This window comes from Schistocerca nitens, chromosome 1, assembly GCF_023898315.1.
Source record: "Schistocerca nitens isolate TAMUIC-IGC-003100 chromosome 1, iqSchNite1.1, whole genome shotgun sequence".
NCBI lineage: Eukaryota > Metazoa > Arthropoda > Insecta > Orthoptera > Acrididae > Schistocerca > Schistocerca nitens.
In genome coordinates, this window is record NC_064614.1 from 602,771,575 (window position 1) to 602,795,526 (window position 23,952).

The following is a 23,952-nucleotide window of genomic DNA, read 5'->3' on the forward strand; positions in this document are numbered from 1 at the left end:
AACAGTTGGTGTAGTTCGATTTTTTCCAGCAGAAGGTCTTCTCGTATATCGTCACAACGGATAACGTGTGATGTAAAATTTTCAGAAGAATCATGGCACCGGTCGCGCTGCTGCGAGCACGCGGTAGGCAGAACAGTTAGTTGCTATTGTTGGTGTTCTGTTTGACGCTGATGATCTCCATTGTTTCGTGGATTTGGTGGACGAACTTCTACGAACTGCAGTGTTTTACCTGATGAATTATTAAAATCATACCTGGGGTGGAACCGGGAAATGATGAAATGATGAAATGGTAGTCATCTGTCATTGCCGTAATTCTGTTGACTGTCATTTATTTGTCTCTGGTTATGACTTGGATAACTATCATTACGATTTGGAAAATTCTATTGACTGTACTGATGAGTGGGTGGGCGATCAAAGGTTTGTCATCGTTGGTAGTAATCATTGGTTCCGTATGGTTGATGGCGGTTCTGGTGCCACATTTGGTTTCTTTGTACAAAAGAAGTGTTGAAATTATTCCGCTGATTCTCCCAGTTTCTCTGGTTGTTACTCTACCGCCGATTATTTTGTGGGGTATTGCCATATTGACCATTGCGGATCGACATTGATGGAAGGGAATGGTAATTTTGATTCCTGTATGGGTAGGCATTCACAACATTCTGCTGATACTGGGGTTGTGGAAGAAAGCGACCTGCGTTTCCACATTGAGGTCCATTATTCGGAAACTGCCTGCCGTTATTACGGAAACGGTTGTCTCTACTCTTTTGTGATTCCGGGAAAGAGTGTTGACTAGATTGTGGAATGTGTGTTTCATCCAGTTCAAGAAGCTGTAAAACATCACGAATAGTGTTCAAGTTTTCTGTGCGATTTCCTATCAGCAAAGGAACTCTCAATGATCTAGGTAATTTTGAAATACAAAGCTGAATGAGACGGGAAGGGCTGTTAGGTACAGTTAAATGTTGATTCTGTTGAATCATGTGGTCAAAATATTGAGTCAAAGTGCCAAATTGTGAATTATTAAAGAGTGGCACATTTAGCAACTGATCTTTCACCGCACGCTGTGAAGTGGGATTCCAGTAAGCATCACGAAATTATTGTTGGAATGACTGGAAAGACAAGCATTGCCGTGCAATGTATCTCATTCGCGTTGCAGGTTCGCCTTCGAAGAAACTGCAGACAAGTTCTAATTGATGTGCCACTGGCCAATTTGGAGGAAAAGCGAATGTAAATTGCTGAATCCAATCAAGAGGATGTAAATCATTCGGGTTATTCCGGAACGTCTTAAATTTCTTGATTGACAGGACGTGTTTGTAATCTACATTGACTTGGCGTGGAAAAGAAGGAGCATCATGGGGCAAAGGAAAATTGTCTGGGAAGGTACTGCTTTGTACAGGGTAATCTCGTGCAAATGGAGCCTGTGAAGATAAGAATGGGGGCCGTTGTTGCTGGTATGAAAACGGATTTTCCTGCTGTTCTGGGACCAAATTACGAGGCGCACTGTCGTCCTGTAATTGTTGCTGAATATCGGAAAGTTTACTATGAATTGAGTTGAGTTCTCGTTTTTGTTGTTCATTAATAGTAATTTGTTTACTCTTAAATTTAGCCAGAGTTTGGTATTCAGTTGTCCCTGAAAAGGGAACTGGGGTTGTCTGATCTAATTCATTTTCTGCATTAGTTTCCAAAGCGGCTATTCTTTCTGTTATGTTTTCTAATTGTGAGGGGAATTGCTCACCCTGTTCACTGATCTTTGTTTTAAGTTGAGTGACGTCAGATGTCATGGATTCGGTACATGATTCTTAGGCCTGTATGTGCTCAGAATGAGCAGCGGAAGTTTGTTGCAACTTTTCAATAAATTCTGGTGGAAGTACTGCATTGATTCAGTCCCTAAGGTCAGTAACGTCGCGCTTATGCGTTTCAATGATATCCTGTAATTTATTGTCAGTTATTTCTTTAAATGTGTCCATAGTTTGTGTTAATTTCTGAATGCTACCGGTGAGGTATTCGTCACGTTTTGCGTTCTGTTCATCACGCTTAGCATTCTCTGCACGGTACTGAACAAATTGTTCATCACGTTTAGCATTGTCTGCACGGTATTGCGCAAATTGTTCATCACGCTTTGCATCACATTCGCTCAACAGTCGAAGAAAACAATCTAATTTATCTTCAGCTAGAGCTGGGGATGTCACCTGGGGATTTGGGTGTTGCAACTCATAATGCTGGGGAGGGTTGCTAAAAACTGTTTGAGAAGTCTCAGATGAAACAATTTCTCTGTCTGTGGAAGAATATTGCAAGAGAAATTGGTTGTCGGAATCAACCACATGGCTTTGTGAAGGTTGAATTAACATGAACGAGTCATGGGAAACTGTTTCTAATTGGCTTACTGCATTCTGAGAACCCGAAGGCAGAAGAGGAACCGATGCGGAATTTTGTGGTTCTGTGGCGTCATTACTTGCCGCAGCATTGTTGTCAAATTTCTGATCACTTTGTGTAGTAGGAGGGTTAGCTGACAAAACTAGGGCATTGTCCGGTTGTTGTTGCTTAGGCGATTTTGGGGAACTGCGTAATTGTACTGCATTGATTCAGTCCCTAAGGCCGGTAACTTCGCGCTTATGCGTTTCAATGATATCCTGTCGATTTGTTTTGGACATCTTGAGGGAGACACTACGGCGGACAGAATCTAGAAATGGTCGTAATTCACAAGACGATATTTTGTACACAAAAGGTAAAATATTTATAATAGACACATAAAATCAGTATAAGCAGAAGCAGAGCTAAAAAAAAATATTCACAAGCGTAGCATCGAACTCCCCCGCATGAACCATGGACCTTGCCTTTGGCGGGGAGGCTTGTGTGCCTCACGATACAGATAGCCATACCGTAGGTGCAACCACAATGGAGGGGTATCTGTTGAGAGACCAGACAAACGTGTGGTTCCTGAAGAGGGGCAGCAGCCTTTTCAGTAGTTGCAGGGGCAACAGTCTGGATGATTGACTGATCTGGCTCTGTAACACTATCCAAAACGGCCTTGCTGTTGTGGTACTGCGAATGGCTGAAAGCAAGGGGAAACTACAGCTGTAATTTTTTCCGAGGGCATGCAGCTTTACTGTATGATTAAATGATGATGGCGTCCTCTTGGGTAAAATATTCCGGAGGTAAAATAGTCCCCCATCGGATGGGGACTACTCAAGAGGACATCGTTATCAGGAGAAAGAAAATTGGAGCTGCAAAATACTAACGCGAATTCTTTACAGACGAATGGAAAAACTGGTAGAAGCCGACCTCGGGGAAGATCAGTTTGGATTCCGTAGAAATGCTGGAACACGTGAGGCAATACTGACCCTACGATTTATCTTAGAAGAAAGATTAAGGAAAGGCAAACTTACGTTTCTAGCATTTGCAGACTTAGAGAAAGCTTTTGACAATGTTGACTGAAATACTCTCATTCAAATTCTGAAGGTGGCAGGGGTAAAATACAGGGAGCGAAAGGCTATTTACAATTTGTACAGAAACCACATGGCAGTTATAAGAGTCAAGGGACATGAAAGGGAAGCAGTGGTTGGGAAGGAAGTGAGACAGGGTTGTAGCCTCTCCCCAATGCTATTCAATCTGTATATTGAGCAAGCAGTACAGGAAACAAAAGAAAAGTTTGGAGTAGGTATTATAATTCATGGAGAAGAAATAAAAACTTTCAGGTTCGCCGATGACATTGTAATTCTGTCGGAGACAGCAAAGGACTTGGAAGAGCAGTTGAACGGAATGGACAGTATCTTGAAAGGAGGGTATAAGATGAACATAACAAAAGCTAAACGAGGATAATGGAATGTAGTCGAATTAGGTCAGGTGATGCTGAGGGAATTAGATTAGGAAATGAGACACTTAAAGTAGTAAACGAGTTTTGCTACTTGGGGAGCAAAATAATTGATGATGGTCGAAGTAGAGAGGATATAAAATGTAGACTGGCAATGGCAAGGAAAGCGTTTCTGAAGAAGAGAAATTTGTTAACATAGAGTACTGATTTAAATGTCAGGAAGGCGTTTCTGAAAGTATTTGTATGAAATGTAGCCATGTATGTAAGTGAAACATGGACGATAAATAGTTTAGACAAGAAGAGAATTGAAGCTCTCGAAATGTGGTGCTGCAGAAGAATGCTGAAGATTAGATGGGTAGATCACATAACTAGTGAGGAGGTATTGAACAGAATTGGGGAGAAGAGGGGTTTGTGGCACAACTTGACTAGAAGAAGGGATCGGTTGGTAGGACATGTTCTGAGGCATCAAGGGGTCAGCACTTTAGTACTGGAGGGCAGCGTGGAGGGTAAAAATCGTAGAGGGAGACCAAGAGATGAATACACTAAGCAGATTCAGAAGGATGTAGGCTTCAGTAGGTGCTGGGAGATGAAGAAGCTTGCACAGGATACAGTAGCATGGAGAGCTGCATCAAACCAGTCACGGGACTGAAGACCACAACAACAACAACAGCATCAAACTCAATATTACGCAACTAGCGATGCAGCGCACAGCTGGAACGGTGGTGTAGCAGCAAACGCAATATTACGCAACTAGCTATGCAGCGCACAGCTGAAACAGTGGTGTTGAAAAGAATGCTCGAAAACAAAGTCCACAGTTGCAGAAAATATATCCAAGAACGTCACCACAGAGGATGTCGCCAAGTGAAAGTATCATTGATAAGATTGTTCTAAATTAATTAATCAGAAAACCAGCATCTGACTGCGTCTGTGAACTTGTTTCTTCCACTCCTCCATTTTGCCAAAAATGCAACATGCTTTTGACTCAGCAATCAAGTTTAAGAAAATAATACCGTTTGTGCAATGGCATTAAGATGGTACTGGAAAATTAACTTTTGGCCCTGATGTTTACCTGGTTCTTTCATTGGTGGGTAACTTTACTACTCATTTTCATGTTCAATACAAGCAAAGGATGTGGATTATGATTCAGGCTGTTAGATTTAAACACAATGTTGATCTCAATATATATATTGTTAAAATTTTAAGTCATACACAAAACCTACCATTTCAAACATTTTTGTAGCACGAATCACTCTTACAAAAAATTTTACAAAACGCTTACTGCGTCAAACCTTGGACATACAGATCCTAACTCTGAACATTATCTAACCAAAACCAATTTGAAATGATTATGTATCTCATTTATGTGCTAAAGTTTGGTCAGGGGCAGCGACCTACCTTAATGCTGTCACCACACGTCTGCTGCTTCCTCCGGGCACCTAGCTGCGACTGCCCCCTTAAAGCTGTCTGCACACGTCTGCTTCCTGCGGGCACCTACCTGCGACTCCTTGGTTTTTTTACTGCGAGCGCCCAGCTCTCTTAACCATCAAAGATCCTCTTACTCAAAGATATTATACTCGTTGCACCTTGCGGTTGGCAACTACTGCCTATTTTCTGGAGCTACCCTGATCAGACCTTAGCACATACCTTTCAAGTTATAATGTGCGACAAAAATGACATTAATTCAGAGGTAGATATTAGCTTGCTTCAGCACAAAAAAAGTGTGGACAGTGTCACAATCTCAAGAAAATTATACCATGTCTGCAGCCTCCTCTGTCAACCAGTAATACCAATGGACGGTTTATGAGCAACTTCAGATTTGCAACACGGTTTGGTTGTTCTTAAACAACAAATTACCGAGGAGAAAGACAAGACAATAGCCCAAGAAGACACCGCCGTTTCGCAGTTCCACTTCTTCTAGAGCCTCAGTGGTAAAAAACCGATACATAAAGCATTTCCCGCCCGTGTGCTGATACCACAGCAACTTCAGTGTATGGGCTATTAGGTACGTCACTCCTTGTATTTATCTGCATGTAAACTGTGCAGCTGGCCGTAAGAAATATTAAAGCAGTTACCAGTCAACGCACGCAACACTGCAAGCAACGCCGATGTGTTGTTTTGATGGATAATACTGCAATTTTATAATTGCATCTGGATTTGTTTCAGTGGCAAACTGCAAAATTTAATTAGGAAGTTAGAGAAACAGCAAATTAACAAAATGTGAGTCTTATTGGAAATGGATGAACAATACTAATAAAAATGCTACTGAGTTAGTGAAGTTGTGAAAGTACACCTGAAACATTCCGTTCAGTATTGTCATTTCGAAACAGTAAATCCAAATCCGAACGCAGTGTCGTCAGTGAAGTACAGTACTTAGAACTGTTAACACGTTTTTCACTGTCACCAAAGTACAGGCAGAACAGAACTTAACTGCTGCATGGAGAATGCAGTTATTTATACAAACACCAAATATCCGAAATGCTAGTATTTATACAATCACAAAACATTCCAGGTAAACAAGCGTTACAAACATAAGACATTTCAAAAACCTTCCAGGAATCATAAATACAAGATAAAATAATAGCGAGTCGTTAGGCTTGAACCAGTGATCTACAGCAAACAAGCCAGAGCCATTAAACGCTACACCACATTGCACGCTCGAGAGCTCGCGGCATTGCTCCCTCTCCCGAAAAAACTGCGTCCCAGTGTTTCAAAAGTCCTCATTGGAGCCGACTACAGCTCCCTGGATCTACATCTGGTCAATGGTCTCCGGTATGGCGGCGCTGGCAGATCCTCTCTTTCTAGACGTGTTGTTACATCCTCTTCACTACGATGAGCATCTAAGGTAGCCCTTCCCATTGATGCTTCGCGATAGTCGTGTGGGTCTTCAGTTTCCTTGAACTTCCCATCGTCGATCTGCGCCTCTGGACTGTATTTGGGATTCATACAGAGGACATGGACGACGTCTCTGTGCTTTTGTCCTCTTGATGAAGGGTCATAATTATCTACTTCATATGTGACGTCCGAGAAGCGACAAAGGATATGGCCCAAAGTAGCGCTTTCGTAACTTTTCTGGTAGTCCTACATTCTGCACAGTCTTAAAAATCCAAACCAAGTCGCCTGGGCTGTATCTCAATGGTCAGTGGTTGGCACTGTAGTGCTCTCAGTCTCTCTCCTGGGCATCCGTAGGAGAGACAACTGTCTTGCTTCTTTGGTCCTAGTACTGAGGTGGTTCACGTAGTTATCCTGAATATTGTCTGGCTGAAACGGGAACAGTGTGTTCCTTGTCGTTTTGACCTTGTGGCCACGGAGTAGAAAATTCTGTGTAAACCCAATAGTGCTTTGCTTCGCTGGGTCGTATGTAAATGTCACTCTGGGCAGTATTCTAACCCGATTTCTCTGTTCGATGCCAGACGCACATTGAGAGCATATATGCCAGCAACTTATTACAGCATTCTGTGATGTCATTTGTCTGTGGATGGTAGACAGTTTTCATATTGTGGGTGATGTTGCAAAGTGAAATTCCCTGTGATTCTTGTCTCAACTGAAAAACTTGTCTGCCATCAGACATCATCAGACGGGGTACTTCGTGCTCCGAAATGATGTCTTCTGCAAGAACTTCGCAATTTTCGGAACTTTGGCAGTCGGTGCAGCATTAGTGACAGCATAGATGGTGAGACAGTCAATGCAGACAATTATCCATTGATTCCCGTTTGTCGACTTCGGAAACCTCCCCAGAGAGTCTCTGGGTAGTTTTGAAAGTACGAATGTTTTGAAATGCCGCCCCGATAGGCAGAGAGCATCGTTAAGTGCATGGTGGTAGTACCACCTTAACATTTCGAGCGTTGGGGTAGGTCAAAGACATGACTGCCGTATCAGGTAAGTTAAAGGGTAAATAAGGGTTAATCTAGGTGGTTATAAATCCTGGTCCCCTTCCCCAAAGTAATGGCAGAGTATGATATATACATGTTTACTAACCTGTGAACACTGTCAACCCTTTGTAAAGTTGTGTCAAAGAGTGTTAACTGAATAGTTTATTAAGAATTTGTAAATTGTATTGTTCATTTCTGTCACTTGTCACTGAGAGAAATTTGCCTAGTAGAGGCATCTCAGACTCTAATAATTAAGGGAAGAATCATTTTAGATGGCTGTTTGAGCATGTCGACTGTATAGCTTGTTCTGCTGTATTTGAGTGTGGAAAGCGTATAGTAGTTAAGATTTTTGGACTAACATGTGTACATTTTCTCTGTGAGCGGTGTTGTATGTTGTGGAGCAGACTACAGGCAACTCGTGGGTCGAGTTCTTACGTCTGGTCGGTGAACTGGGACAACCCACAGAGCTCGCTCTGATTAGAAGTGGCAAAGGAATCAAGCCGCAACCGAGAGCGTCGTGTGCAAGGGCTGCAGCTATTCGCTCGTGGTCACCCGCCGGCAGCCCTGCCTTAGCCACCCTGCTCCTCCGTGGCCCACTGGGAGACGTCACGTCCGAAAGTGTTGTGCTGCACCTAGACAAAAACTGCCATCACTGGACGAGAGCAGAGCTAGCGAGGTGTGCGCATCGCTGCCGCTACGCGCTACGCTTACTCGGCCGTGGTGAGCTCGTGAAGAAGTCCTGTGCTGTGGGCGCCGCGGGAAGCAAATTGTCGTGTGTTGTTTTCACAACGCCAGCAGATTGTCGTGTTCTGCGCCCCAGAGCATGGGAAGGAAGTACGCGCAGAGGAAACCTGCTGCTACGAGGGGTCCTTCGGTTGTGCAACTCACTGAATCTGCCGACCAAGCAAGGAAGACCCGAAGACGAGTCGCAGCCTGTTCCCCCTTTGTACGTCAAGTGCAAAGGCGAGTGGACAGTGCTGTTCGACTTAATGACGAATAGCGCCAAGAACGAGGTCGTCTACGAGTCTGTCGACACAGACTCGCTGATCTGCGTTCGGGCAGCAAACGTGGCTGACCACAGGACGATCAAGGTCGCCGTGGCCGACCACATTGTCGACGGGCCGCCAGCGCGTGAGAAGGCACCTTCTGTTGGAAGGAAGAAGACGACCGAGGCACTGCTAAGGGGGTTACCTTGGTGCTGTGACGAGCCAGCGGTCCGGAAAAGGCTGCTGCGAGCCGGGTTTGGTAATGCAACCGCAAGGTTGCACAACTGGACCAACAAGAAGAGGGCACCGCTCTATGCCGTGACAGCGCAAACGGCCGACGGCGAGAGCGACATCTTCGGCTTGCGGAAGTTGCTGGGCTTCCCGGTTACGACAGGAGCTCTCCCGACCGCCATGGACCCCCAGACACAGTGCTTCAGGTGCCAAGGCGAGGGCCATGTCGCGAATTATTGCCGCAGCATGGTGCGGTGCGTCAAGTGCTCCGGCGAGCACGACAGCCGCGCCTGCGACCGCGGCAGTAACGTTCTGCCGACTTGCGTCCGGTGTGGCGGGCCCGCACGTCGCCATCTAGCGTAGCTGCCCGGCTTTCTCAAGCCGCAGCCGTGCCGAAGGCGGCCGCACCAACACAGCTGAAGAAGAGAAAACGACGTCAGCAAAGGCGTAGGGCGCAGACCAGCCCGGCACAGCTAAGGGACAGCGCAGAAGCAGCTCCACCTGCCAGGGGCTCTATTCTGTACCATTCATACCGATCGGTGTAGTAAGTTGGTCTCGGTAGTGACGTCATTTTCGGTTCTTTATCCAAATATCCTATTCAATAAGCTTCTGAGACCTGTTACCGACCGGTCCCCCCACCGATTGTACGACAATTGTACCATAGGTTTTGGATTTCGGTGTGGCCCTGTCGATCAGTGCGCTGTGGTTTATGTACTAGTACACCTATAATTTATTATTTCAAACATATTTAGCGGTTTTAACTTTGGATTTAGTGATTGCGTTACTAAAAAATAACCAGAGGACGCATCTGGTTGGAAAGTGAGTTCATAATAGACTATTTTCCTTTGTTAGAAATATGTTTATGTTAAAAACTTCCTGGCAGATTAAAACTGTGTGCCAGGCCGAGACTCGAACTCGGGACCTTTGCCTTTCGTGGGCAACTGCTCTACCAACTGAGCCACCCAAGCACGACTGACGCGCCGTCCTCACAGCTTTACTTCCGCCAGTACCTCGCCTCCTACCTTCCAAACTTTACACAAGCTCTCCTGCGAACCTTGCAGAACTATCACTCCTGAAAGAAAGGATATTGCGGAGACATGGCTTAGCCACAGCCTGGGGGATGTTTCCAGAATGAGATTTTCACTCTGGAGCGGAGTGTGCGCTGATATGAAACTTCCTGGCAGATTAAAATTGTGTGCCGGACAGAGATTCGAACTCTACGGGGCGTCACTCGTGCTTGGGTGGCTCAGTTGGTAGAGCACTTTCCCGCGAAAGGCAAAGGTCCCGAGTTCGAGTCTCGGTCCGGCACACTGTTTTAATCTGCCAGGAAGTTTCATATCAGCGCACACTCCGCTGCAGAGTGAAAATCTCATTCTGGATGTTTATGTTAGGTTGTTACTGTGAATGATTACATAAAAAAAAAGTTTTCGGTCAATATTCTCTCAAAATACGTGTTTCTTTTATACAAAAAGTGTTTAAAGATCATCAAATATCAAGACATCGGCTCTGCTTACGTATATTACACGAGTGTGAACTGACGTTACTAGTGACTTTGTGTACTTTTTCCCACAAATGGTTTACTTAGTAACTATCGAAACGTGTTTACAACTTTCAAGTAACAATGGAAAAGAATTATGTGAAGCCTGATATTGGAAACCTACCAAAGTATCACGCATTCATGACTTAACGCAGCACCGTTTGGCAAAGAAGTCAGCCTACGTTCCTCTACAGAATACTTCAAGAATGGTGGAGTGTCTGACTGTTGTCCGGTGTGGCCAGGTAGTTATCGCGCGGAAATGTGGTACTTAGAGGCATGGGTTCGCGCATGGATGGATGCAAAAAATTCTTTTATCCTCTTCATATATGCAACACGTTCTGGGACATTGTTATTCGTGTAAGTTAAGATTTTTCTGCAATATTCGTCATTACTTACATGTAAGAGCGCTTTTCCCCAGTAATGATTTCGTGATTTCTGTGCGTTCAAAAACCGAAATATGAAATTGCTGGAGATGAAATTGCTGTGAGTGAAACAACCGACAGTGACCTTTATATTTTTTCTTGTCAGCAATAATAAACCATTTTTTTCCGAATATGTAGGGATTTCCGAGTATGCGGTCGGACAGGAATCTAAGAGCACAACTTAAATTACAGGGAGTGCAACTAGCATCAGTCGTCTTCATAATCTTGCTTGTCACAAGTATTTATCTGCGATCGAATCCTCAACAACAATAGACAGAGGTGAAAGATCTCCGCCGTAATATTTTTAGACTGTAGCACCATATACGAAATATTTTCATTCATGAGATGCATATTATAAACTTCGACGAACTGCAGGAGCTCTCGTAATTGCGTTTTATCAATTTTGTTTTTAAGACCCAAATCGTTGACGTATCATATAGGGAAGTGGGCTACTTAATCATTTGGATCTCTAGGAGCGAGTTATAACCACATTCTGCTTATCTTATTATTCTTCGAAACTCTTAGAATCAATTTTTCTGATATTTTTATAGATCTATTAGTACAATGTGGTATTACACATTATTCCTAACTAATTTTCCGAGACGTAAAATGCAAAACACGATGTCAGTGTGAATGAGAATAAGATGACATAATGCGGCATTTACGACAATCTGCAGAATACAGTCACATACGCTATCGTTATTATGCGTGCATGGAAACATGCGGTAAGGGAAGCTGTAAAAAATTCTATGCATTTCAGCTGAGAATCATGGAAATAGATGTACTGTGCCTGATATTGTTAAGGAGGAGGCAAGAGCGTTGAAGGCGGGCACGTCAGTTCGATGGAATGCGGCGTCATGAGTTACGGCAACGTAAACGCGATTTTCGGTACTTCGAAGAATAATGCGCCTGTGTCGTATGCTAGCCGCTTTGTGTTCGTGGCGCTGTGCGCCGCTGCAGTGCGCATGCGCGGATCTGCGGCCGCTTGCTTTTGATTGGCTTGCGCGACGCGAACCGACAACAACGCTTCGGTTCTATAGACCCGAACGGTATCGCTTCCGAAAGACATACTGAATAATGCAGGAGCTCTAATTCGAGTACTAGACCGTTTGGTGCTCTTGAGTACCGAAACGATTGGCACAATGGCGGAGCGAGGACGACCGCCCGAAGGCGGGCGGTCGGGATGTAGCTCACGCCCCTTAGAAGAGCTGTGGTTTCGACTTCAGCATCGCCGTGAAGGAGGGCACTGCAGCCCTGAAAGCCGTCATGGCCACAGAGAGGGCTGCGTTCGCAGCCTCCGTGGCTGCAGAGAAGGAAGAGGGCTTGAAGCAAGTGCGTGCAGTCTTCACCCAAGGCCTCCAAGCAGCAGAATGGATTCGAACTTCTGCAAACAATCCTTCGACCTCGCAGAAATACGTTCGCGTGCCTGCCCCAGCGGCAGCCCCAGCAGCACCGCAGGTGAAAGGTGCAAAGAAGACAACCGCCGCCCCAGCGGTATAGGCAGCGGCTCCCCCGCAAGGGACCGAGAAGCCAAACAGACAGCCTTCACCGCGCAAGCGCAAGCGAACGGCGTGCATTTCTCCGACGCTGATGCGGCGCAGCTCACCGATCAAGCAGAGCTGCTCGAGGCTCAGCTGCAGCAGAGCTGCAGCATGTAGTAGCAGAGGACGCCGAACGGCGGCGGGCTGCCGCCATTCAGCACCACCCTGATGAAGCTGTGCCAAGTCACTGATGACTCGGCACAGTAGAGAGCGTAATGGCAACGCATGCGTTGCCGCACTGAATTCCTTTGTTACAGGGACGAAGCCACTGCAGAAGGCCGAGGAGAACCCACATGAGACCAGCTGCAGCACCCGGACTGACCCAGCTATAACGAACACCCAGCGACATAGGTAACGATGCACGATACCTCACACTAACATAACCTCACCTTGCATGCACTGTCGCAGCTAGCAAGCCGCTACTGCCCTTACTACTCGTCCTACTTTCGCAGAGGATTTTTCCGTTGGTGCCTGCCTTTGCTCTTTTTTTCCTCTGCCTTTACAACCGCTATCCTTCGATCGCTTTCGTCCACTTTCTGTCTCCTGATGGACCATGTAAATGAGTAATCTTACCCAGATGCATGGATAATGTCACAGCCCGCATCCTGTGACTCCTGATTCGAAAACTAACATGTTATACGGAGGTGACAGTAGAACTTTTGGTTTGGTCACCACATCGGTGTGGGTGTGTAGGGGCCCCTCCTTGCCCAATGGACCGCCGAGAAATGCCACCTCGCAAATGTTCTCAGCGGCGTGTGCTGAGTACCACTGCTGTACCCACTTTGCTCTGTCAGGCTGTCCCACAGCGCACTCTCGACTTCATGGCGCTCTCACGTATGCTGATAACCGGTGCATAAAAAGCATGCCCTTCTGGTGCACACACGTCATCAAGGCACACTCACACATTGGGATGGTGTATGCCAAAAGAAGAGGGGCAGTCCAGCACATAGAAAGGCAGGCTCATTGACGCAGTGAGGAGGCACGTGTAACTGGTCTGTTATCTAGCGTGATAATGTTCATGTCCTTTGCCATCATGAGCTCCATTAACATTGACGATTGAGACAGTACTGGTATGAGGAGATGGAATCATCGTTCCAGTGACGATTTTCGTGTGACGCTCCCTCCCTATTCGACCATACTAGTTCTTCACCCCAATGTTTGTATGACAGTGAATTTCTATTTAGCTTTGACCGTTAATCTGGAATATCACAAGGCTGTAGATATCTGTGTTATGATGATTATCACTTAAACGTTGTTATGAGCTGATTACCATTCATCATCAGGGTAGTCAAGATGTGTAACATCTGTGGGGCCACCTTTCATGTTTCTGTCGTTACATTCCTCATATTTCAGCTAAATTTATTTAGCTTCTCTTATATACCCTCAGTCATTATCTTGCAGAGTATAATTGTGTCGTAGTGTGGATCGTATCATCTAATGTGTATTATGCTATATCTTTGAGTTAACTTTGATATTCTTGGATCATCTTCACTTATACAAATACCAGTGATCTGAGCTGTCAACATGTCCACTCATCATCTATAAGATATGTATTTTGGTTGTGTCATATTAGTCTGATATTTGATGGATCGCCGCCCTATCATGTTTGAACCACATGCGTTGTATTGTTGGGAGCGGGACGTTTTCCAGCAATTCTGGCAATGCTCTGGCGAGAAAATTGTAATAGTGCCTGCCATTTAATGGCCTAGGTAGCAGATACGGCCCAGTTAAACACATTAACGAAGAACCGCACTTGATGAGCGCTAGTAACTGTGGCATGTGGGTTATACTCACTCCAAACACGCGAATTATGCATGTTGAAGACTCCAACACGACCGAACGTTGCTTCATCGGTAAACAACACAGAGGATGGAAATGTAGGATGCATTTCGCAGTGTCCCAGGTACCACTGCAAAAACTGTGCTCTGGGTGGATAATCAACTGGTTCCAGGTTATGGACACGCTGTAAGTGAAATGGACGTAACAATTGCTCTCGAAGGACTGTTCTTACATTCGTCTGATTTGTCCACATGTTACGTGCAATTGCACGAGTGCTGATTCACGGATCCCGCTCCACATGCTGCAAGACAGCTTCCTCAAATTACAACGTTCTTCCCATGCGACGGCGTCCCTGTCCAAGTAATCTGCTAAATGACCCGGTCTCACGCAGACGTTGGTACACAGCAGCAAAGGTCGCATGATGCGGGATACGGTGATTAGGATTTTGATTTGTCCACATGTTACGTGCAATTGCACGAGTGCTGATTGACGGATCCCGCTCCACATTGTAAGACGTATGCTTTGCCGGCGATGGGCGAGGCATGGCAGAGTCTCTGACCAGAGAGTAGTATGTCGTTAGGCCGGTATTACACTATCAAATTTCTTTGTCCAATATCTTTGTCCAATATCTTTGTCAAAGATATTTGATAGTGTAATAGGGATCTTTGACAAATGTCGTCCAATATTTGATCAAATCTAGGCCGAGGCTGTATATTTGATCAAAGAAATCGCTTGTCTTCTGTTCACTGCAATGCGATATGTTACCACGCCGAGCGCTAGCATCGCTGCAGCGTTCTGTCGTCTGTAGTGTTTTTATAACCATTGCCGGTAAATACAATTGGTGTGTGCCGACAACTACAGAATTAATAGAGATGTCTGAAGCTGAAGAGGCGCTTTACAACGTGAGGCACCCTGAATACAAAAATAGATTAAGAAGATTGGAGACCTAACCTGACCTAACCTAACATAACCCTCTCCTGTTGCAAGGAATCGGAGTGTTATAGTGAGCCTGTCTTCTGAAGATGTAGCAGTTCTTAAGTGAAAATTGTGCTTTGTGATATGAGGATACACTTCATTGAGCACATACAGAAATGTATGCTCATCCATTCTTAAGTAATTGATGTACGACTTGACGTCTTCCACTGTAAGCTCACGTAACAAGTTTTGTTGAATGCTTTTATCGTGTCGTCGTAAAACCCACGGCTTCACCCAGATTAGATTAGTTTTTCGTTCCATAGATCCGTGCTGAGGAGATCCTCGTGGATGTGGAACATGTCGATCTTTTTTTAAGCTGAAATAAAAATACTAATAGTATGAATAAATACAATACATCATTTGTTTCTATTAAAAATTTCGCCAATGGAGTAGGAGTTGGCCAGTAGTAAGTCTTTCAGGCTCCTTTTAAACTGATAAACTGATCTTTATTTCTAACTAAATTTTTTATGTTTCCTGGCAAATTATTGAAGATGAGTGTTCCTGAGTAGTGGACCCCTTTTTGAACTAAAGTAAGTGCTTTTAAGTCCTTGTGCAGATCATTTTTGTTCCTGGTATTGTATGTATGAACTGAGTTGTTTGTTGGAAAAAGAGATATATTATTTACGACAAATTTTATTAAGAAGTAAATATACTGAGAGGCAGTAGTTAGTATACCCAGTTCTTGAAGAGGTTTCTGCAGGAGGTCCGTGAATTTACTCCACAAATAATACGTATTACACGCTTTTGGACCTTGAAAACGTTTGTTTGGCTTCAAGATTTACCCCAAAATATTATCCCATATGACATTATGGAATGAAAGTATGCAAGCTTTTTCATTTTTATGTTGCCTATGTCTAACACTCGAATTGCAAATACAGATTTGTTAAGGCGTTTCTGCAGTTCTGTGGTGTGCTCCTCCCAACTGAATTTATTATCAAGTTGTAATCCCAGGACTTTTAAGACTGTCAACCTCGTATGTATGGTTCCATTTTTCCCCCACTTCTTTTCCGCATGTGCACACAATGCAATTGGAGTACGTAGAACTGCTGCGGTTAATAACAAGTTGTTGTCAGCCATCTTGAACTTTGACGAAAAATTTGATGACAGTGTAATACCCCTTGTAGCGCTACGTCAAAGATCTTTGTCAAATATATTGGACGGAATATTGGATCACATCTTTGATCAAATCTTTGACAAAGAAATTTGATAGTGTAATACCGGCCTTAGTTGTTGCTTGTCGCTAGTCTGCGCTTGTCTGCGCGAGTCGACAGTAGTATTGAGTCTGCGTGAGTCGGCGGGAGTCGGCGCGTGTCCGCTGTGTGCTCTGCTCGGGACTCTTGGTCAGGACTCTGGAGGATGAGTATTGTTGTAGAAGGTAAAGAAGCAGCCTTGCGCATATCTAATAATGTATGTTAATTGTCATTTAATTTGTTCCAAAAAATGCCCCAATAATAATTTTTACAATATAAAGTAACTTTTTTTAAAGAAAAGCATTCATTTCAATTTAAAGAATATTTCCAATGCATGATCATTCCTTCCAAGAATAAAAAAAACAAAAATTATACGCCAGCATTGCACAAAGCTGTGTCGAAAATTATTATGTAAGAGCAGATATATTTGCAGTTTTTATTGAGGTAAGAATTTTTGCTTTTTTATTCAGAATACAGGGCCGAAGGGCAGCGTTGCTGTCCTTATAAAATTTACCAGGTTACTATTTTTTTATTATTATTTCCGGATTTACGAATTGAATTTTGAGGTTGCATTAAATGTGAATGCATTTCTGCACACAGACTATAAATGGGAGCCAATTTTGTTCAGAGGTTACATTAAAACCAATTTTGTTCTGAGGTTACAATATTAGAAAGGTTCATTTAATTATAATAATTTTGTTGGGAGGTTACATATGGTTCATTTTCATTTATATAATATTGTGGGGAGGTTACACTTGGTTAATGGTTTCATATAAAATTTTTGTGGGGAGGTTACACTTGGCGACATCCGGCCAGGATCGTATTTCTTTGTGAATCTTCTGAGAAGTAGTAATATATCTGCTCTTATTTACTTAAATGTAGTTTGCATCTGGCGCAACGCATTTACTAATTTGTCACTCTTTCTTCCACAGATCATCGGCAATTTGTTGCTCTTTGTTGTAATTGTGTTTGTTGTATTTTTGCATTGTCGTTGTTTCATTTGTGATTAATTTTGATTTGTGAAAAATGCCGCAAAAACTGTTAACAGTACATCGCGATGTGTAATGAGTGAAATAGTCGACTCAAATAATTTGACTGATAGTACTTGCGACACTCAGTGTAATGATGATAATCCCCTAATTGTAGACAATCAATGCGTACTGACCTCTAGTAATGATTTTTATCCTAGTGATGAGCAAACAAACTCAGTTGTGTCCTCTGTTAATTTAAAGACAACTGATGACGCGGGACGTTCTGTTACAATGAACGCTGCCCAGTTTGACACACCCGATTTGCAAAATTTACGTGACGTACAGACAAATTTTTCTAATGAAAATGAACAGTGTAATCAGAATACGTCAGATTAATTTGATTCCGAGGTAGTGACTAACAGTGCACATCCGATTGGAAAACCTTTTCGAGAATCACAGAATGACCAAATGGTTACACAAAACGTGACAATTGCAGGTACGCCATCAAATAGCGCAGTGAATAGAGCCGATAATTTTGGCTGGGAACAAGTTATGGCATTATTACGACAAATGAATGAAAAAATTGACAGCAATTCCAAACAGTCGGATGATAAGCAAGACTACAGTCACAAACAACTTATTAAAAAAATTAATGAAAAATTAGACAACAATTCCAGACAGCTTAGTGAACAGATTACAGCCGTTGCCGGGCAATGTCATAATGCTAAGGAACAATTACGTGAGGAAATTAAGGCTTGTGCTAGGAAAAGTAGTGAAGAAATTAGATCTGTGGCACAAGAATTAAATAATAGACATGCAGAAACAACTAAATCACTTAGACACGAAATTAGTGCAGTCGGTAAACAATGCTCTGAAAACGCAACACAGTTACGCGACGAGTTTAAATTAATGTCAGCAGAACTTTCGCGCACACTGGATGCAAAAGTAGACGCGAAATTCGACCAACAGAACAGCCAAATTGACGAACGCTTTAATCACCACCTACAAAACAGTGAAACGCGTTTCCGTAAATTCATACACGAACAAAATAAAGTAAAACGACAAGTCATGGAAACAATTACCGCACAGAGACAGGAAGATAAACGTAAATTGTTTACGAAAGTAAAAACATATGTAGACAACAATATTGCTACAGTATCAGACAAAATTAATACTATCAAACAGTTGAATACCGAACTGCGTGATGAAATTTCCGATCTTAAATCAAAAACAGATACACACACAGTAGACTTTCAGTGACCGACAGACTCGAACGATTAGAACTAATACAGGATCCCGATGTCATCAAAGCAGACATTAAAAAATTGAACGAAACCACACGTAAAATACAAAAACAGATTAATGCTTGTGACACTAAAAACGATGATCAGGTAAAAACACTGACTGAAAAATATGATGAATTGGCCAGTCGTATTGATGTTATTGAAAGTAATAATGACACCAAATCAGACGATACTTCACCGATTTCGTTTAATCAAACACCTGAATTCCAAAATTTACAGCAATCAATGAGATAGATTCGTCCAATAATACATTACGTAGAAAATTGTCAACTTTACAGCAAGAGGTGACAGAGATAAAAAATATTTCAGTCAATAATACGTCACAGCATACGGCACATTCCGAACATTTGTCACACTCACACAGCCAGTATAATTTATGTAATTAACAGAGAGTACGTGACTTAGATTCCGAACAATCACAGACAAATAGATTCTCATACAATCCTGAACCTGTTCAGACATACAGAGACGATAATTTTGATTACAAACATTTTCTATCTGTGAGAAAATTTAAAGTATTTAAAAATGACAGAACACAGATTCACCCCTTGGATTGGATACAACAATTTAGCTTTGCTTTTCCACCGGCCTGGCCCGTAACACATAAACTTGAATTTATTTGCAGTTTTTTGGAAGGCGAACCGGCAACTCGTATGAGACCGATTGCGAGACAATGCTACTCGGTAGAAGAATTTCAGAATGCTTTTCTGTTAGTGCATTGGTCGAAGACGACACAGCGCGGAATTAAGGATCAATTAATTAGTTTACCAAATTATGAGAACTTAAATTTTTCCACTGTCATGCAATTTTTTGAGCACATGGTCCATCAAAACCAGTACTTAAGTGAACCATACAGTGAATCTGCACTTATTCAATTATGTATTTCTAAATTACCATGATCATTAAGAGTGTCACCTCTAACGGGTCAACAGAAAGAAAATATTTCGGCATTCAGAGATCTGTTACAGCTTTTGGAAGTGCAGCAATCGGATTATTCGTTTATAAACAAAAATTTTTCATATAGTAACCAAGGTCAACAAACATACAGCAATTACGATCAGCCACGCAATTTCAATAGTAAAGATAATAGACGCTTCAGGAACGACAAATTATCAGTATCGTCAAAATTATCAGCAACAGGAACCACATTTTGGTAACAATAGAGGTTTTTCTCCGCAACAGCAACAAAACCAACCGGTTAGCACACCTAACCAACAATGTAATGCACAAGGTCAATCAAGCTTTAATGTTTCGCCGCGTGCACGTCTAGCATCAGCTCCAACAAATAGTAACGCACAGCAACAAGGGAATCAGTACGTACAGAAAACACACTATTTCAATTCCTATCGCAATGCACCGTATAGAAATGACTATCATGACAGACGTAAAAGTAATGAACACAATTAACAGCGTACATTTAATAATAGTCGGTCTTATCAGCAGCAAGAACATCATCAACAACATATTATCATGAATGAACCAGACAGTAGATATCATCCCGAACGTAATACGTCAGGAAGAAATAACAGAACAGTACAAATAGTGGAAATGCCACAGCATCCTCCCGAAAATAATAGCACATCAGATAGAATTTGACTAGATACAGTACAGGTTGCATCTTCCAGCAACGTAATCAATACTTCAGATACACAAAATCTTGTTCACGAAAATGTTATTACTTTTGACGACATCCGAGACACTCTTTTGTAGGAAAGACCAGTTATTCAAAAAACCGTTTCACACCCTGTCATCGAAGTAAAGATTGGATCATCGAAATTTTCAGCAGTAATCGATTCTGGATCACCTGTGTCAGTTATAAATCAAGAAACTTTCAACGAGTGTAACAAAGAGAATACCTATCCTACGTTACCATTAGGTAAAACGAAAGTAAAAGGAGCAGTATCTGGTAAAGGAGTAGATGTTAAATTACAGACACGTTTATCATTTTGTATTGCAGGTCATACATTTCACTCAAATTTTTGGATTGTTCCCTTATTGACAACAGACGTTATTTTAGGTACGAATTTTCTGGTACAACACGACGCAATTATTGACTTTCAAAATTCCTATTTAATGTTAAAGGATGAAAATGTACAACTGGCTCTAGAATTTCAGCACTCTTTATCTGCAGAAGAACAAACAATTAATCGTACAGAGGTCATTTCCGCATCACGTAAGTTAGACTGTCATTCCACATTGTTCACAGATACGTACGTACACAACTACAATACTCCAGACGAAGCCGACTATGACGTTATACAGATAATTTCTGATAAAGTTAAGCAGAGCAGTGCAAATACAGACGACGAACGCACGCAACTACGCAAAATTCTTTTACAGCAAGCTCCAGTTTTCGACAATGTTCCTGGTACTATGTCCGGTTTTATGTATGAATTTCAAGTTAAACAGCACGACACATTTAAAGCGAAACATTATCCCATTCCGTATATTCACAGACAACAAGTTAAGAAAGAATTGCAAGCTATGCTTGACCAAGGAATTATTGAACCGGCAGTTAGTCCGTATATAAACCCGCTCCATATTGTTAAGAAAAAAGATGGTTCACTTCGCCTTGTACTTGACTCGCGTCACATCAATGACATTATTATTAATGAAACAGATCGCCCACAGACACTAGAAGAACTTCTACAGAAATTTCATGGTACTGCTATTTATTCCACATTAGATTTGAAATCGGGATTTTGGCAAATTCAACTCCATCCGAACTGCAGAAAGTACACGGCTTTTCTCTGTTTTGGTGACTGTTATCAATTTTGTAAATTACCATTTGGTTTAACTATTTCTTCAGCAACTTTTATTCGCGGTTTGAATACAATACTACCGACAGAACTTAAAGACAGAATCACAACGTACGTAGACGACATTCTTATTGCAGAAGCTAACTGGTCTGAACACAATCTGATTCTTGAACAACTGTTGCAAACTTTTCGTGCACAAGGACTCACAGTTAATCTCAGTAAATCGCACTTTGGTAAAACTTCTATAAAATTTCTTGGACATGTAATTTCAGCAGAGGGTATTATGCCTGACCTGGAAAAACTTCAAGCTTTACGTGACGTTACTGTTCCTACGACGAAGAAACAACTACGCAGTTTTTTGGGTTTAATTAACTTTTTCCGTAAATTTATTCATTACTCTGCTTTAGACACCCCTAGATTATGTCAATTGACAGGTAAAAACACTATTTGGTCCTGGGACAGGCAAGCACATTCTGAATTTGTGAACCTGAAAGAAGCCTTGTTGAATGCACCACTTTTATCGTACTCAGATCTTACTAGAAATTTTTCCATTGCCACCGACAGTTCTAACACCGCTTTAGGCGTACATACACTCCTGGAAATTGAAATAAGAACACCGTGAGTTCATTGTCCCAGGAAGGGGAAACTTTATTGGCACATTCCTGGGGTCAGATACATCACATGATCACACTGACAGAACCTCAGGCACATAGACACAGGCAACAAAGCATGCACAATGTCGGCACTAGTACAGTGTATATCCACCTTTCGCAGCAATGCAGGCTGCTATTCTCCCATGGAGACGATCGTAGAGATGCTGGATGTAGTCCTGTGGAACGGCTTGCCATGCCATTTCCACCTGGCGCCTCAGTTGGACCAGCGTTCGTGCTGGACGTGCAGACCGCGTGAGACGACGCTTCATCCAGTCCCAAACATGCTCAATGGGGGACAGATCCGGAGATCTTGCTGGCCAGGGTAGTTGACTTACACCTTCTAGAGCACGTTGGGTGGCACGGGATACATGCGGACGTGCATTGTCCTGTTGGAACAGCAAGTTCCCTTGCCGGTCTAGGAATGGTAGAACGATGGGTTCGATGACGGTTTGGATGTACCGTGCACTATTCAGTGTCCCCTCGACGATCACCAGTGGTGTACGGCCAGTGTAGGAGATCGCTCCCCACACCATGATGCCGGGTGTTGGCCCTGTGTGCCTCGGTCGTATGCAGTCCTGATTGTGGCGCTCACCTGCACGGCGCCAAACACGCATACGACCATTATTGGCACCAAGGCAGAAGCGACTCTCTCACCATTCGTCCCTCCATTCACGCCTGTCGCGACACCACTGGAGGCGGGCTGCACGATGTTGGGGCGTGAGCGGAAGACGGCCTAACGGTGTGCGGGACCGTAGCCCAGCTTCATGGAGACGGTTGCGAATGGTCCTCGCCGATACCCCAGGAGCAACAGTGTCCCTAATTTGCTGGGAAGTGGCGGTGCGGTCCCCTACGGCACTGCGTAGGATCCTACGGTCTTGGCGTGCATCCGTGCGTCGCTGTGGTCCGGTCCCAGGTCGACGGGCACGTGCACCTTCCGCCGACCACTGGCGACAACATCGATGTACTGTGGAGACCTCACGCCCCACGTGTTGAGCAATTCGGCGGTACGTCCACCCGGCCTCCCGCATGCCCACTATACGCCCTCGCTCAAAGTCCGTCAACTGCACATACGGTTCACGTCCACGCTGTCGCGGCATGCTACCAGTGTTAAAGACTGCGATGGAGCTCCGTATGCCACGGCAAACTGGCTGACACTGACGGCGGCGGTGCACAAATGCTGCGCAGCTAGCGCCATTCGACGGCCAACACCGCGGTTCCTGGTGTGTCCGCTGTGCCGTGCGTGTGATCATTGCTTGTACAGCCCTCTCGCAGTGTCCGGAGCAAGTATGGTGGGTCTGACACACCGGTGTCAATGTGTTCTTTTTTCCATATCCAGGAGTGTATTTTTCAGGAAATTGAAGAAGATGGTTGTACAGTAATTAACAACATCGCTTTTGCAAGCCGCATTCTGTCACCTGCTGAACGCAATTATTCTGTTACAGAACTTGAAACATTATGTGTTGTATGGGCATTTACGAGATTTCGGCATTTTCTTTATGGAAGACATACTACCGTTTACACAGACCATAGAGCGATACAGTTTTTACTTTCGGCTAAATTTACACACGACTGATTAAGAAGATGGAAACTTCATTTACAGGAATTTAATTTTACAATTGTGCACATTCCCGGTACACAAAATATTGTAGCAGACGCACTATCCCGTTCTCTCAGCAACAATCAGCAAGACATCGCAACCAACTTCTGCAAAGCAAATTTCAGCGTCATGTACATTCAACAAGTTGCATTTGAGAATTTCATTTCGTCGTCATTACAAGACATAGCACAAGAGCAGAGTAAAGACAACGTGTGGAAAGAAATTAAACACCTTTGGCAAGATAGGAATAATGTTACCATTAGAAACCATTACACTGTACGCAATAATATTCTGTTCCGCCGCTCTCATCCTGACAGCAACAATTGGTTATTA

The 23,952-nt window shown here is 43.2% G+C and overlaps 1 protein-coding gene and 1 non-coding gene across 2 annotated transcripts in view; one reads left to right on the plus strand and one right to left on the minus strand.

Annotated features, from left to right (window-relative positions):
- Positions 1-7,665: 7,665 nt before the first annotated feature.
- Positions 7,666-23,952, plus strand: part of LOC126262469 (uncharacterized) — a 61,927-nt gene continuing 45,640 nt past the window's right edge. The window contains exon 1 of the mRNA XM_049959167.1: positions 7,666-7,681. Within this exon, the coding sequence (XP_049815124.1) occupies positions 7,666-7,681 (16 nt within the window). The remainder of the gene's footprint in view (positions 7,682-23,952) is intronic.
- On the minus strand, positions 9,786-9,860 carry Trnas-cga (transfer RNA serine (anticodon CGA)). Its single transcript has one exon. It is a non-coding gene; the product is annotated as a tRNA-Ser (tRNA).